General features: G+C 34.9%; 1 protein-coding gene across 4 annotated transcripts in view; it reads right to left on the minus strand.

Moving 5' to 3' along the window:
• Positions 1 to 2,751: 2,751 nt before the first annotated feature.
• Mapk10 (mitogen-activated protein kinase 10) overlaps positions 2,752 to 18,223 on the minus strand; it is a 184,036-nt gene continuing 168,564 nt past the window's right edge. For all 4 annotated transcript variants that reach the window (XM_071614822.1, XM_027939799.2, XM_071614821.1 and 1 more), the window contains 3 exons: positions 16,556 to 16,619; positions 13,650 to 13,727; positions 2,752 to 2,894 (listed from right to left, as the gene is read on the minus strand). In XM_071614822.1, the coding sequence (XP_071470923.1) occupies positions 2,752 to 2,894; positions 13,650 to 13,727; positions 16,556 to 16,619 (285 nt within the window). The remainder of the gene's footprint in view (positions 2,895 to 13,649; positions 13,728 to 16,555; positions 16,620 to 18,223) is intronic.

Consider the following 18,223-nt stretch of genomic DNA (forward strand, 5'->3'; position numbering starts at 1 on the left):
AGATTTGGTCTGCGTGAATAAAAGAAACAAAATCCCATTGCTTGTGCAAAATGAAAGATAACCTTTCTGGGGCTGGGGCTGGGGCAGGGGCTGGGGCTCAATGGTAGAGCACTTGCCTAGCACGTGCAAGGCCCTGGGTTCGATCCTCAGCACCACATAAAAAATAAATAAATAAAATAAAGGTATTGTGTCCATCTACCAAAATATATATATATATATATATATATATATATATATATATATATATATATATATAGATATAGATAAACTTTCCTGTCAAGATCTTTGAGGATGCTGCTGGAGATCTCCCTTTGTGTCTGGTGTCATCTGTGACTGATGAAATTCCCCTCCAGACTTGTGTCTTTCAAGCAGCTGTCTGCTCTATGCACTTAATCCCATGTGGTATAAAGTGTGTTTGTGGGTTGGGGGGTGAGGCCACAGATATATCAAGGACAAAATATACAGAGGAAGAAGAGAAGTAGAGAGTATGGATACAAATAAAAGAAGTTTAAAAGAAAGGAATTCAACAGAAAGAAAAGTAACAGAGCTCATATGAAGGAGGGGGCATTAATATGACCCAGGTCATCTGAAATATTAACCAAAAAGAATGGTAGCAAGATAGAGTGGGACATTCTTATTCCGGGGGATAAGCTGCGCAATCTAATGATGTTCTCTCCATTTTAAGCAAATTGCCCCTTATAAGGAATCCTAGTGTGAAGCAATCCCACAAAGGAAGCACAGCTCACGTGGTGGTGGTGGTGGTGGTGGTAGTGGTGGGTGCAGGTCCCTAGGGACTCTATTGCTTGAAAAGAGACAGCTTCTCTGTTATTGTATTAAGGCAGTTTGCAGAGTAATGGCATTCTCCTTCTCTCTGTTTCTGTGGGGCTTTCCATTTGCCAGTCATATCACACTCACCAACCATCCATTTCATGTGTTTCACTTCTTTTTCAGGTGAAATATCACCACATTGGTGAGCACCAAAATGGCTAGAGTGCAAATAACTGTGATGGTACTTCACCAAAGTGAAAAAAGAAGGGAAGCCTGTGTCTCGTTCCTATTATTGCTGAGAAGTCACACTGGTATTGCCGAGTATATAACCAAGAGGTTTCACAGTGCCTCCATCGGTGCTCGGAAAAGCACTTTCATTTAATTGAAACTAAATTCAGATGATTTTGCTAAACATCGACATTAATGCTTCATGGCTTTGAGACAAACTCATATTGCTAACACCATTTAGCCGCAGTAACTTGTGGCAGTTATTGCTCTCACATCATCTACTGCAGTACAAATTTCTGATTATCAGCCCTTCTTGGATTGTTCAAACTCATGAAAATAAATAAATAAACATGAAACATTAGTCATATAAAGGAGTCAGGGAAACTCCTGAGAAATACCAATGTCTCTGGAGATGTTTTCAAATGCTAATCTAAGGATCACCCTGTGCTTTGGGGATTTTATTTTAACTAGTTAATTGTATTTTTCTTCCAGAAGAGGAAAGCATTATTTCTTCTCAAAATAAAACCTTGGCAGGATATGAATCTGGGAAGCAGTCCACAAATAGAAAAGTCAACCTACAATCTGAAAGGAGTCTAGGTGGGCTTGTGTTCTGCTAAGTAAGTCACAGGAAGGCAATTCCACTTTGTTTCTGGGAAGGATTCTTACCTTCCAAAGTGTATGTGATGACCCTGCCTCACCACCTGCCACTCTCCTACAGACTCCTGTCATGACATGTAATCTAGAAATGACAAATGGGGGTCTACTCTTTAAAATATGGACAGTGGTGCCCCCTAGCACCTGGGCAATAATTTCCTTTTGGTTCTGGTCCACACCTCAGCCCTACTCTCTGCTCCCTGCAACCTGTTTGCTGTCTGAGAAAAGGTCCTCAGCCTTTATTCACACCTTCTTTCTAAAGGTCAAACCATTCAGAACCTGAAAACTGTTACCCCTCCCCACACACACACTGTACATAAGCATCACATATGTTCTTTCTATAAATTGGTATACAGGTGCCATTTAATCAGTTTAAATTTGGAAGCTACATCTTCAAGGGTCCGAGAGCTCACTCCCCTCATATATCCCCCTTTACATGGTTTCTTATAAGACATACAGCTTAATCAATTAACAAACTAAACAGCTTATATACTGGCAATATATTACAGATGGGTTTATGTCAGAGTAATAGATCACATGAAATGGACCATGTGGTACCCCAGTGCGTGATGTCTTGGGACAGCCCTGAGGACACTGACAGTAGCATCTCTACGTAGTGCTGTATGAGTACAGACACATGCGGATCTGTATCTACATCCATCTGACTAGGCCAAAAGGAGCAGGTAGATGCAAGATAGAGACACACACATGCTGGATGGGGCCACTGCACACCTTGTCATGCCATTTGAAAGGGCAGTTACGGGTTGCTGGTTTTGCAGCCATTTAAATTACACTTTATGTGAAAGGCTTCTCTAATTGTGTTTGATCTGCTTTCTGTAATAAGCATCATTGGAAGGAGACCAAAGCAAGAGCAACTAGAAGTTAAATAGACATTTGAGCTTAGCTGCATTACAGAACTTTGGAGAAGAAGCAGGCTGAAAGATTTGTTTCAATTTTAGGCTTGGATTCTCTCCCTTTCTGATTTCTTGACATTTTGTGTCTGCATTTGTGTGTGTGCATGAGTGTCTGTGTGTGTGTGTATGTGTGTGTTCCATCACATCATCTCCTGAAGAACGCTGGGTTTCGCAGGCAGGCGGCTAGTCACCTGCAACAACCCAGGGGTCCCGCCGAGGCTTCCAGGCTGCTGTCAGTGTCAGATGCCAGGGTCTGGTCGGTGGACATGGAGGAGATGTCATTGACAGACGAGGATGGAGGGAGACTCTCACTGCTGTTCACTGCTGCACCTGTGCTAAGAAAATGAAGACCAACATGACTAAATCTGGAACCAAACCCATCTGAATTTCATTCACAATGCTTGGTTGGCCAAATGCAAGACAGATGTCTAGTCCATCATTCATTCCATGAACCTTCATAGAAAAACGGATGCAGGGAAAATCATGATAAAACAATACACAGTCCCTAGGTACCAGTTATTCACAGGCCAGTGCAGTGGTTATTACATCTCATTCTATATTAGAAATCACCTGTAATGCTTTTCAAAAAAAAAAAAAAGACCTACACACTAACATCCAACTCACACTGCCCTCCAATACCCTGTAGCCCCAGTACCTCTAATATTGCAATGAATTGACGTTAGGTGAGGCCAAGGTTTTGCATTTTTAAATAGCTCCCTAAAGATAGGAAAGCCTGTCAGGGATTTTAAAACACTGGTTTATAAAGATAACAGATAAACAAACCTGGGATTGAATCTCATCAGGGATTAAAAGACATTGGTTTATAAAGAAGACAGATGTTAGGGTTTAAAAAAAAAAAACACTAGTTTACAGAGTAGACAAATTATCTCAATTGTTGGGTTTTATGTTTGTTTGTTTTTTGGATTAAGTTCAGGGGCACTGAACCAGTGAGCCACATTCCCAGCCCTTTTGATTTTTATTAATTTTGAGACAGGGTCTTGTTAAAGTCCTTAGAGTCTTGCTAATTTGCTTAGACCGGCCTTGAACTTGCAATCTCCTGCATCAGCCTCCCAAGCCATGGGGAATATAGGCATGTGCCACCATACCAGGCCTGATTGCTTTTAATGCAGGAAACTTTTTAAAACAAATATATGCAAGGGTCCTGTCCCATAAATATAGACAGAGGTGAAGTCTAGAAATCTGAATTGGTTGAAGATTACAACTCTAGCAAAAAGAATGTATATAGAGTCAATTTTACTACATAGTCAGTAATATGACATCTATTAGATTTAGATCTGAGATGTCCCCTAAAATTCCATGTGTTAAAGACTTAATTCCTAATACAGCAATATTTAGAGGTGAGGATTCCGGAAAAAAAGTGATCAGACCATGAGGGCTCTGACCTCATCAGCAAATTAATAATCTACAGTAGAAACTGTAGGGGGTGGGCCTCGTTGTAAGGAATGGGTCTTTGGGGCATGCCCTTGAGGACTTTATCTGTACCTGGCCCTTCTCCCACACCCCTACTCTTTTTCTTTTTTCTTTTTTTTTATTGGTTGTTCAAAACATTACAAAGCTCATGATATATCATCTTTCATACATTTGACTCAATTGGGTTATGGTGGTATAGTGGTGAGCATAGCTGCCTTCCTACTCTTTTTCTTGCACTGCTTTGTGCTGCCTTGAGGTGAACTGCTCTATGCCACCGAGCCCTTCCACTCTGGTGTTCTGCCTCACCTCAGGTCCATGCTGACCACAGAGTGAAAACAATGAAGCCATGAAATAAAATAAACCTTTCCTCCTTTAAGTTGTTTGTGTCAGGTAATTGGGTCACAGAAACAAAAGCTGACTAACCCCAAACCAAACTTAAAACCTATGTAGAAAAATGAAATAAAACTTTTGATGAAAGGTACCCCCCCAAAAAAAGAAAGAAAGAAGCTAGATATAGAGAGCACACATTTTGATTATGTGTATACTCTGCAACAGGCTTGCTTACCTAAGGTCTGCAAATAGAGATTCTGCAAATAATGCTGAATTATGGACTTAGATTAATTTGGAAAATTCTTTTATAAATTTGTCTGACACATAGTAATATAAAGATTTCTAAATTCTGAGGGGAAAAAAGTGTTCAGTCAAAACTTGCTGAGTTGCAACAGCATTGAGAACAACAAAGGAAAATAAGCCAAAGGCACTATAAAATTAAATTAAACCATAGCACACTAGAACCAGTCAACTAACCTTTTCTTTTTCTAGATTCTTTTTATCTAAGCAATATGAGTGGTAAAATGCATGCTTTGTGAAATAGTTTCCTATTAAAAATATCTCCCACATAATCACCTAATAAAACAAGGGGCAAGGAATTCTCACTAAAATTGTATTTGAGGATACATAATATGCAAGATCTTTTTGGTGAAAAATAATAAGTTCAAAATAAGTTAACAATAGCATTATCATGTTGACTGAACAGATCAGAAAAAAACTAAGGAAGTGGAACATACACAGAATCTTTTCTCCTGAAGTAAACATTTTTGCCTATGGGAAAAAAATGTGCTCAAATGTTACAGTATCTAGGAAGGACCCGGATGCATACTCTAAGGCACATTGCACATATCCTACATGTATTTCAAAGCTTTACTTGTTAATTATGAATATTTATGTAAATATGGGAAATATAAAAATTAACAGGGAAAAAGGTCAATATGCAGTAACTCTCAAACTGAGGGTAAGAACTATTCAAATCTGTTGGTATATTTCCTTCTAGTCCTTTTGCTAGGAAGTTCCCCTAGTTGTAATTATTTTATAGGTATTTCTTTGAATCCTAATATTTACATACACAGAAAAAAAATAGATGTTTTTCATGATCTTTAAACTCCTAGAATCATCAATATTGCCTAATCTTAAATGTTTCTAGAAGAGATTTTTAACGTCTTGTTATCATCTTTCCATAAATAAGCACCCTCATCAAATTAATGTGTAATGTAAACTTATCTGGTCTCAATTTATTCCAAATTTACTTAATCAAATCCCTTTTATGAATGGTGTATAGCTAGTTCATTTCCTCTTATAATAAGATTTTATATACTACTTAGCCCTTACATAGCTCAAACAACTAACTATGCTTCTCCCCCTATTCTGGATTAAATTAGACCATCATTTCTTGTGGGTTTTCATATGGTCAAGTCTCTAATAATTTAATATCACTTTGAAGGACTTCACAGAATCCTATTCAATTTTCTCATGTCCTTATTAAACACAAGACTCTAATAAATGCCTGATCAATTGTGGACCTGACTGTTAGAGTCTGCAAACAAGTCAAAATAACACCTGGCATTTTGCCAGGGGAATGTTAGAGTTCGTAAACAAGTCTGGATGGTGCCTGGCAAAATGCCAGAGGGAGTGGTTTGAGAAGTAACAAAAGCGAGCCATTAAGTGTGGAGATTCCTGATTGGTTGACTGATGTATCTAGTTTATGCTAATTAGATAAGCTGTGTGGAATGTATAAATACTGCTCCTGTCCTGCAATAAACGGCTCCCTCTCCTGCTGTATCAACGTACACAAGTTATTCGTCACCCCCCGGTTAGTTTGCTGCAGCCGGACTGCGGCACCTGACAGAGTGAGATTTCTTTTTTCTTACATCCATTTGACTCCTTAATGATATATCCTTACGTTATAGATGGTTTTCAAATCATGTTACTGCAGTTTAGATTTAGTTTGGATTTGAAATGTGAAATGATACCTAAATATCCTTATGTAGCCATTTTATTAAAATATAAGTCAAATATTGTATTAATTATAAATGTAATTTGCCCAATTCAATGTTTTTGGTACAGAGATACACAGATATAATCACAATCTATTTTGTAGCACTTTTATCATCCCAATAGAAAACTCTGAACCCCATTTCTCACCCACCCTCCAACCCAAGGCAATAACTAATCAACTTTATGCCTTTATACATTGCTTATTCTGTATATTTCACATAAACAGAAGGATACGATATGAGACCAGTAGTGACTGTTTTTTTTTTTTTTCCACAAAGCACAGTGTCTTTAAGTTTCATACTTGCTGTGGCATGTGTCACTATTTCATTACTTTCTATATCTGAATAATAGTCCATTGTATGGACATATTACATTTTGCTTATCTATTTATAGTTGATGGACATTTGATGAACATTTAAGTTGTATTAATTTTGACTATTATGGATAACGCTGTTATAAATATTTGTGTCCAATTTTGTATGAATGTTTTTATTTCTCTTAGGTATATACCAAGGTGTAAAACTGTTACATCATAACGTAATTCTATGTTTAATTCTATTTGAGTTTATCCTTTATGGGGAATGGCCAAACTGCTTTCTAAAGTGGGTGCACCAGTTTACATTCCCATCAGCAGTTTTAGAGATTCCATTTTCTCTACAACCTTACTGTTACTTCTTTCTGCCTACCTTTTTGATTATATTCATTTCAGAGTATGTATAAAAATAGGTCTCACTGTGTTTTTTGTTTTATAATAGTGATGAGTATCTTTCATGTCCTTGTTGGTCACTTGATATCAGCTTTGGATAGTTTGTTCAGATCATTTGCCCATTGTTTAATTACATCACTTTCTTTTGAGTTGTAAAAGTGTAAAAGTTCTTTATATAATCTGGTTAAAAGTTCCCTGTCAGATGTGATTTGCAACTTTTTTGTCTTTTTATTTTCTTGAAAGTGTATTTGAACAATGAACACTTTTTTTTAATTTTGATGAAGTCAGATTTATCTATATTTTTTTGTCACTTGTGCTTTATTTATTTATTTATTTATTTATTTTGCAGGGGAGGAGTGGGAGTGGGTACCAAGGATTGAACTCAGGGACACTTGACCACTGAGCCACATTCTTGCCCTATTTTGTATTTTACTTAGAGACAGGGTATCATTGGAGTTGCTTAGTACCTCGTTGTGGCTGAGGCTGGCTTTGAACTCAGAATGCTCCTTCTGCAGTCTCCTGATCTTCTGAGATTACAGGCATACTTTCAGTTTTATATCTATCTTTTACTAATCTAAGATCATGAAAATTCATTCCTGTTTTCATCTCAGACCTTTATAATTTTAGTTCTTATTCTTAATGATAATTATAATTTTAGTTTTATGGTTCATTTTGAGTTTATTCTTGTATATGCTATGAGGTAAGGGTCCATTTTAATTCTTTCTGTAGGTAAATATTCACCTGTCCTAGCACCATTTATTGAAAAGACTATTTTTGGCTCATAAAATTGTCTTGACATCCTTGTCAAAATCAACTGATCATAAATGTGGGATTTCTGATCCAATTCTATTCCATTGAACTTTTAAGGGTATCTTCATGCAAGTAGCATACTGTCTAGAATATTGTGATTTTATTGTAAGTTTTAAAGTCAGGAAATGTGAAACCTGAATCTTCCAAATGTACTCTCTTTCAGGATTCTGTTGGTTATTCTGTGTCCTTTGCATCATTTCCATTTGAGTTTTAAGATCAAATTTCTTAAAAAAAAAAAAAAAAAAAGACAGCTGTGGGTTTTTTAAACTGTGTTTAATCAATCTCTAAATCAATGTAGGAAATAGTCACCTTAAAAATATTAAGTATTTAAATTCATAAACAATGGTATATCTTACCATTTATTTAGGTCTTCTTTAATTAATTTTATTTCAACAGTGTTTTATAATATTCAGAGTACAAAGTTTGCACTTCTTAAACTTATTTCTAAGGTTTTTATTTCTTTTTAGTAGAATAATAAATGGAGTAGTTTACTGTTCATTGCTAGTATGTAGAAATACAACTGATTTATTTTAATAAAAAGTTTCAATATCAATGGACTGAAAATTAAACATATCAAATAAGTATATATAAATAGATTTCATAATATATGTATACATACATATAATGAATATTATAGTTGATCAAAATGTCAATCAGGGAGATTTTTTGTTACCATACTCTATTTGAATTATAATGAAATAACCACTTTGAATGCTTTCTCTTAAGATATTAGGCTTTTTTATTTTTTCCTAGCTGGGGTTGATTTGTAGACATGTTATTGTCACAAGTTAAAGCTATGAAATTACTCAAACAAGGGTGAGATAAGGCTTAGCTAAGTCTCCTTTATAAGAACACAATTTAATCTTTACAAGTAAACAGGAGTCCATATCAAGGACAGCTAAATAAATCACACAAATAAGACTGAGGAAATTTCCTTAGCAAAACACAAATTTACATCTGTTAATAATACAGAACAAAGTCAAAGTACTTTTCAGGAAACTCTTCATAAAAAGGAGACCATGCTGTAGGTTGTACTTATAAAACACACAATCTTACTGTAATTATTTTAATAATCAGCATGTTTTCAGCACACTTTTGGAATGCTCTGAGTTAACATTATGTCATAACACAGAAAACATTCGATAGTATTTTCTTAAACTGAATATAAAATATTCTTGAATGTTTTGTATGTGCCAACTCAGTAGGTTCTATGCAGGAAAGAGTTCCTCTCTGTATAGTGTCATGGTACCCTTTTGGTACACTATGTGTTGTGTGCTAGAGCTAGCTTTTAGTATCATTCTAGAACCAATCATTAGTATCTCTTTCCAACTCTCCATTCACTGATGTCACATTGGGAGCCTGAAATTGTTCACAGAGTATATTAATACCACAGAAGTTGGTAAATGTTTCTAATCAGTTCTTTCATAGGTTTTTATGTGTTTGATTGTTTTTTAAAGAGATGGTTGTTAAATATTAACCAGTCCACACTGTCAGATGAAAAATGTTTGCTTTGGCATGACTACTTGTATCGCATTATAATATATGCCTATTTGAGGGCAGCCTCTCCTGGCTTTGAGATGACCCATTCAAATTTATTTTTATGTAGGTAATAAACAAGCTTCGTAAATCATAAAACCATACACAAACAAATAGGATGCAATGTGGAACTTGGCTTCAGGTTAATTTACTGTCGGTCAGTTTGTAAAAATCTCTTAAACAGAATTGAACTGAATTGAATTTGATTATAATACATATTTGCCTCGGACATCCCAGCAATGGATAAATATCCTTTCTCTCAGTGCTACTCAGGAGGAGCCAGTACAGAGACACATTTTAAAAGATGTTTTGCCATAAATAAGTCATTATACATTTTCATTGATAAAATGGTATCAAAAGGAACTAAAAACTACTAATTGGTTTGCAAATGAGGAATATTAGCTACATTCAACTTTAAAAAAATTAAGTTTTATGGAATGAAGTAACACCAATGAAAATTTCTTAGGTGGATGTTATCTAACCTTAAGCATTCCTTATTTCAGAGGACAATGTTGTTTTGTTTTTTAAGGGAATTATTTTGCTGACAACACCTCACACCCAATCTCTCTCTCTCTCTCTCTCTCTCTCTCTCACACACACACACACACACACACACAATGTAGATACAGAGAATTAGAAGAAAAATTAGAAGGCAAAGATCACAAAGAGGAATTCTCTATTTGCATAATCATCAGCCTCTCAACTTGTTTGAGCTTAAAGCTCATAAATAAATAAATAAAGAGATAGATAGATAGATAAAATATATTGGACTGGTGACTCAAGCTGGTAGAGATGAACTCAGTGGCAGAGATTACTGCCCCCCCCCATCCCAGGGAGGAGGGATGTATATTAAAAACACCTGGGAAACTTTATCTTTGATTTGGAGAGTTTGAAAAATTTCTGCCCACCTAATGCTATGCATTCTTATCTTAGTGAGTCATTATAACTTGAAGAACTTTCCTTCCCTGGAAGAATAGAGGGAGGGAACAAATCACATTGTAGAATAAGTTGGCCTCCTATATTTGCTCTAGCTCTAACATTCTATGACAACCGCTTTTAGAGGAAAATTAATTTCTATTCATAGATTACTATTCCCTCAGCAGTCTTTACAAATCAATTCAGGAAGCATGTAGCTATGCTAGTCTTGAAAATAAATCACTCTGCAAGTGAAATCAGATAGCAGAAAAACGAGTATAATTATTTATATGGGAATGCATCTGAAGTTTAGATATATTGATATACAGCAATTCCATCAATAAATTTTAAACCTATAAATTCTTCTGCAAATGCACATTGAACTTCCTATTTACATTTTTAAAGCATCACTATAACATGGGTTTGGGTATTAAAATCATTTTGTCTCTGAGGAACTACATTAACTTACTCTTTTGTGTCAGTATTCCCAGTATTACCATAAGTGAATATTTAGAAAGTTTATATTGTAAGATTACTTTATCCTAGCTATTTACAAAATTAAATCTGCTATGCAAATGTTAATAAGGAAAGGTGTCTATAATAAAGAATGCAAAAAAAAATGTAACTTTTCAAAAGTTTCTTTTAGTAATTGCCTTTTCTTTCCAGAATAGTTTACCACATTCACACACACTGGTGTGTCAATAAACATTTAACAATTGGTTCTCCAGGAGAAAAAAAAAAAAACATGCCCTGATTTGTAAGGCAAATCCATGTTGTAAAAATCTCTCCTGGCTGGTTTCAAATACCAACATAAGGTTAATAAACTCACATTTGGGAAAAGATGTACACAATTGGTTTTCATGGGCTGATAGTTAGCTCTAGCATACAGCTAATGTGCAATGTCTATATGATGCAAATATATACAAACATACATTAATATGTCAGTGCAGTGAACATATGATTTATCAAAATTGTCATGAATATTTTCCCTGTAAAGTCATTTAATGAAAGATGATTGTGGATTCACTCATTTGAACTATAAATTGATTAAGTCAATCAACTGTAGTTTAAGAGTGTATGTGTAAAGTAGATAATCTTTGTTACAGGTAGTTGGAATGGTTACAAAAATAGCTTAGTCTTCTCACTTAGGTGGAAGTTAAATGGAATATTTTAGAATTAGTCATTAACAGACTAGAGTAAGTGGGACTTCAAAAAAATTGTGAATTTATATTTCCCAAAATGAATAAATCAAATGACTACCTCAAAGCAGCAAACCTTTATCTGAAGCATGGACAAATATCAATAGCAGTAACTCATGCACTTGATAGTTGACCAATTTATCTTCATGGAGACTAACAGGGTGAGTTAATATTTATAATCATAATATAAAAATATACTGACTTGCATACTGTATTAAAGCTATGATACTATCTTGAATTCTGTCTTTCGAATAGCATCAAGAAACATGCTAAGAGAGGAACTGTTTTAGTCAGCTTTTTCACTGCTGTGAACAAAGGGACCAACCAGCACAATTATAGAGGAGGAAGGGTTTATTTGAGGGCTCATGGTTTAAAAGGTCTCATTCCATAAAACACTGGCTCCATTTCTCAGGGCTGGAGAGGAGACTAAACATGGCAGAAGAGTGTGGCAGAGGAAAGCAGCTCACATCATGGTGATCAAGAAGCAGAAAGAAAAACTCCACTCTCCAGATACGAATATATACCCAAAGCCATGCCCCAATTCCCACCTCCTCCAGGGACACCCTACCACTTCAATTGCCACTCAATTAATCCTTGTTAGGATTAATTCACTCATTTGGGTTAAGGCTCCTGTAACCCAATCATTTCTCCTCTGAGCCTTCTGGCATTGTCTCACACATGAGCTTTTGGGGGACACCTCACATCCAAACCATATTAGGAACAGAGTGGCAACTTCAAATTAATAAATATTTATTGAGATGCTATTATTTCATGGCACAATACTCAGACACTATCCAGTACACAAAGGTGAATTAATTCAATTTTCTCAATAAACGTATGTTCAATATGGGGTAATAAGATGAGAGGTCTGATATTTAAAAGACAAGGACTAGTAGGAAACACAGGATGGAAAGATCCTATTCCTTGGGAAGATGTAAAGTCACCTGGGACAAGGTAGTTATGGGATGACTATTGGGAAATATGTTCTAGTCATTACGGGAATTCTTAAGGAAGAGTTTTTTTGCCTTAGCAAGTGGCATCTTCAGGCATCTTGGAGTTCTTTAATCAGAAGCAAATAGAACATGCAGGAAAGTTAGAAATCGTTTTTGCAGATTTATATTAATCCAGGTGCTAGAATGAATGATTAGGTAGGGCAAGGTGGGGGACAACTCTGATGACTCCCTTTGCCCTCCTTGAGGAAAAGAGACGAGATCGAATTGGATATTGCCTCAAGGCTTCGGATGAGAACACCATGAAATAGGTGCAAATTAGCTATTTAAAAAGGCATATGATATAATTTATTAATTCATCTAATATCTTTTTACATCTGTTTATTAAAGTTAGAACAACAAATAAGTTTTCCTCTGAATTAGTCATTTGCAGCCTACATCCTTGCTGGAATGTGCTGAGTGTAGTTTAAAGCTAAAAACAAACGATCACATTTTCTAAAACTTTTATATTCAGAACACAGGCCTTAGGGAGAAAGTAGATTCTTATTAATAGGTGCAAGTAAATTATTTCAAGTAGTTTTAAAATACAATGCAAGGACTAGTTATATACATACATACATAAATATGTATATATGTTATATCTAGCTATAGATAGATATGTTATATTGATATATATTTATATATAAAACATACATTAGGAGACAAACACACACACATACACACACACACATATATATTTTATATATATATATATATGATTATATAGATAGCAAACTAAAGGTTTTCCAAGCTGGCTTTAATTATAGCCCATTTTGTTAGATGCTTCAACTATTGTCTTACCAAGTTTGGGGAGAGTCCAAACATTGAGAATGAATGAGGAAAGAGGTCTTGACTGGAGGGATTCCTGACCTCTGCACTGAATTGGTTATCAAAAGAGCTTTCTGGCTCTGTTTCCTAGGAACATTTACCCTTGAACCAGTCCATGTTAACAAAAATTCTTCAGGATTCATTACTATCTTAAAATCAATATAATCCAGAATGAATATCACACCAAATATCAAAATAAATTAAATTAAAATCATAGAGAAACAGTCCTGCAATATTTGCTCATATACTCTGTAAGCAATGCTATTGATTGCAACCCCTTCTTAGAACCAAAGAAAGCACCCAAGTACTGGTTAATTGGTTATTCACTGAGAGTGAGTACCTGAAGGAGAAGGTTGTCCTTTTACTACGCCATTTTTAGTCTTTTCTTCTGAACTCATCACTTCCTTGTAAATAAGTTCTGTAAGAAACATTTATTCATGTTATTACAGTATAAAAACCAAAATTTTCCTTAATCATAGAAATTTATTAAGTTAATTACAAATAATATTTTCGTGGGGTTGAACAAATTAGAAAAATTAATTGGGATCCCTTTATTCCTCCATTATTTTTTGTGGGGGTGAGGGTTAGGCAATAGTTTGTTGTTGTTGTTGTACATGACAGTAGAATCTAGCTTGGCAGATTAGATAGAGTATAACTTATTCTACTTAGACTACTACTCTTGAGGTTGTACATGATGTGGAGTTACCTTGGTCATGTATACAAATACAAGGCTAGGAAAGTTATGACTGATTAATTCTCCTGTCTTTCCTATTCCCCTCCGCCTCCACTTCCCTTTGTTTCCCTTTGTCTAATCCAATGGATTTCTATTATTCCCCTTCCAACCTCCCTTGTTTTGAGTTATCATCCACAAATCAGAGAGAACATCAACCTTTGGTTTTTTTGGGATTGGCTTATTTCACTTAGCATGATACTCTCCAGTTCTATCCACTTACCAACAAATGCCATAATTTCACTCTTCTTTGTGGCTGTTACTCCTCTATTTCTATATTTCTGGGCAAATGGCATAAAGCCTGGCAAAAAGCATGTACTCAAACCAGTTGATTCAATAAAAATATGTAAAATACACATGTTTTCTGATGTCTTTGGGTGGGATGAGAGGGTACTCCTGATACATTCTACGGTTACCTATGAGCATTTTAATGGCTCTGTGTTTGAACACCTACTTTTCTTTTATATTTACACCTTAAGAAATGCACAAATTCTCATAATATTAAATTATTACCGATCCTTACAACTTCTATCTTGTACTTCAAACTTTCTTCCAGACTCATATCTTAGATTTGTAAATATAAACATGTCTAAAATCCAACATACAAAATATTTATTTTTTTCATTTCCAAACTGGCATCCATTTGGGGGTTTCTCATTGCTATAGTTAAATTTGGATATCTTCATTTCTTTTTTCTTTTTTGTACTAGAGATTGAATCTAGAGGTGCTTGACCACTGAGCCACATCCTAGTTCTTTTTATTTTTCTTTTGAGACACTATGTCGCTTAGGACCTTCTGAAGTTACTGAGGCTGGTCTCAAACTTGTGATCGTCCTGCCTTAGCCTTCTGAGTCATTGGCATTATAGTCATGCACCACCATACCTGGTTTCATTTTGTTTTCTCTCCTTTGCTAAAAATCACTCAGCCCTACTCATTCTTGGTTGTAATGCCATACAATTAGACAATCATCATCATTTATGATTGTATTTCTTTCTCTAATTTAGTCTATGTCCTCTTCAAATAATGTCTATGTCCTATCACTTAGTTATTCATGAAACCCCAATAATGTCTTCCTGTTCTTACTTAGATTAAAGCAAGCCTTTCCCATCTACTATCTGGTGTCATACTACTGATTCACATTATGTATTAGCTCATTTTTCCATATTCACCAGCATGAACCCTTCACTAGTAGAATATCTTAACTCTCTTTATAACATTGTTGTTTGTTTCTATTATTTGTTTTTCTCTTATATATCTCATTTAGTATTTTCCTTTTCCCATTTTATGTTTATTAATACCTTCGAAAAAGCTCAAAATTTCCTTCACTTCAGATATCCCCTGAATGTTTTTCCCATTTTTATCTGATCTTTTGATATAATTTGCATTTGGTTTTTCTCATATTTATTCTGCTTTATAGTTATTCAAATTAATTTAACAATTCTTTACATGTTTGCCGTGTTTTGTGGTTTCATTTCTTTTTTTTATTGCTATATATTATGTTGTGTAGATATGAAAATTTTTTTACTCATTTCTTTATCTAGTGTCCAGTTGACAATCATTTGAGTTGTTTCCAATTTCTAGTTATTACTAGTAAAGCTGCATTAATGTTTGAATGCTCTTTTTATAAATGTACTTTTTCATTTCCTTGGGTTAACTAGTAATGGGATTGCTAGGTTTTAATAGTGTGTGTTTACATATGAAACTGCCACACTTTTTCCAAAGTGATTGTATCATTGAGTATTTTCACTGACAGTGTTCAAGATTTCCATTTGTTGCATCCACATCTTCATCCATCCTTGCTACAGTCAGCTTTTGGAGTTGGTATAGAGTGGTATATCATTGTCTCAATTTGTATTTATTTATTAATGATGTTGAACAACTTTCATGTGCTTATTTCTTGTTAATTTTTTTTGTTTAATGGAATTGTGGTTTCATTTCAACCTCAGTATAATCTTGAAGGTTCAATATGATTTTTGAGAAGTTTTGCTTTTAAAAAAAGGATTAATGTATTCACTAATGTATTTATTAAGTAGAAGTAAGCCACTGTTTTCTATTTAAACACTCATGTTCTATAAATACAGTGAATTAATTCATATGTTAACTATTTTTACTTTGTAAAGTCTAAAAACATTTAAAACTTAATATTAATTCTATGTTTTATAAGATAATTATATATAAGACATGGAAAGTTTAACTTTGAAATTTTGAATTCTACCATGATAAACTCTTCAGTAGTTAATACTATTTTAAAAGTTGTCAAAATAAATTAATTATTAAGTAAATGAGATATTGCTATTAAGATGAAAAAATGGATGAAATTTTAGGAACTCTGAGTGGTCTAAGATAGCAGTGTAAAAATCCTCTTTTACCAAACTAATTTACAAGAAAAAATCTTGATATTTTTTGATATCAAAAAATATAAAAGATATTAGTATAGGATTTAGGAAGGATCAGCTGCTTTCTTTATTCTGTTTCACTAAAACAAAAAAATACCCATTCAGCAGTACTAGAATCACCTTTCCATTCTTCAATGGTGTGCTCTCTTTCATCCAGCTGTTTGTCATATATCTGAGGTGGAGGCTGCAGAATGAAAACAAAGAATAAATTTTGAAAAATCATACAAACGTAACTAAAGTCTTACATGTAGGACAATATCTTGTTATTCAGCAATTTTGGTGGTGATCTCAATATAATTTAAGCTATGGGATATGTACCATAGTTCAGAAGTTAAAATCTTCCAAAACTTATGGAAGATTTGCTTTTCTTACAATATTTGCTGCTGATTAAATAAGGCAATGGAACCCAAATCCTGAAACTCACTTCCCAACAATTTCTGATTCAGAATCCACCCCTCAGCAACTAATGGCTGAATATATATATAAAGCAAATAAAACATTTGATTTAAAGGACCCATTAATTGCTATTTCCTCTCCTATAACAGACCCCTGCTAAAACTCTCCCAGAATGATAAGATCTTACTCCATTTTTAGATTTTCTCTGAAGAAAGGCTTATAATGTCTCTAAATAGACCATGGTTCTGGTCCCCAATATAAAGAAATATCTAGATTAAATTAACTTTTGTTCTTGGAACATAAGCTACCTTTGTATGTAGCTGTATGCCCCATTTTTACATGGTTTTAATATCTCCTCACCTGAGGCATATAAAGCTGCAAGTTGGTCCCTGTGTTAGTCATCTCTGGGAGGAATGATGTGACAGAGCCTCAGTCTAACTTATAAAGTCATCTAGCTCCTCTTTCTATGTGGAGTTCAGATATAAAAAAGGAGAGACTTTCATAAACCTACATGCCGTCAAGAAAGGAGGTTATCAAACTCCCAAATCTCTTTTTCCTAATATTTGACTTAGAGAGATCTAACATGGTAGCTGGGTAGCTCCAAAGTAGACTAATAGACATAGAAAGAAAAACAAAATCTCTTGGAAAAGCATATCACTCTGAGGTAGAGAAAGATGGGCCAGAAGATCTGTACCAGCTGACATTGGAATGCCTGCAGAAAAGAGCTATAAAATTCTGGCACAAGAGATGGGGAGCCTAGAATTCATCCTTGTTCAACATTCCCAAAGCAATAGGTTTTGCAAGAAACTGAGAGTTGCTTAATAAAAGTGACTCACACCTGTTAGAAAATGAACCCCTCTAAAATGGCTATTGTAAAAAAAAAAGGCTTTGGATTAGACTTTTAGAGACACCCTCTGGCTTCTGTAAAAGGTTTTCTAGCTCATGAACAGCACCCAGCGCCACAGTATCCCCTCTTTACTGCATTCAGAATCTCAGGTAGCATGACTAATGATAGAACCCAAATGTTCATCATAGCTCTGGCAGACTGGGGCAGCTCACATCCTGAAGATGTAGCTGGACGTGAAACTAGAAGACTATGACCAATTGTGGTGAGGAAAGTTGCATAACTGAGTTATTGAGAAATAACTACTGATGGAGCCAAACATTCCTTTAGCACCTGTGCTAACTACTGGGGCAGAAGACTTTAAGTACTATTGAAGTTGAGATGTGACTAGCTGAACAGTGCTACTCAGCAGTTATCAGCACACTGACAAAGAAACAAAAGAAGACCTTTGTCCTTCTCCACAGCACTATTGAGAACACACAAATTGACCATATAAAGGTAAGGGATCTGGAGTTATCAGGTGTTGCCCATAGGACTTCATTGAGGTA

This window comes from Marmota flaviventris, chromosome 7, assembly GCF_047511675.1.
Source record: "Marmota flaviventris isolate mMarFla1 chromosome 7, mMarFla1.hap1, whole genome shotgun sequence".
NCBI lineage: Eukaryota > Metazoa > Chordata > Mammalia > Rodentia > Sciuridae > Marmota > Marmota flaviventris.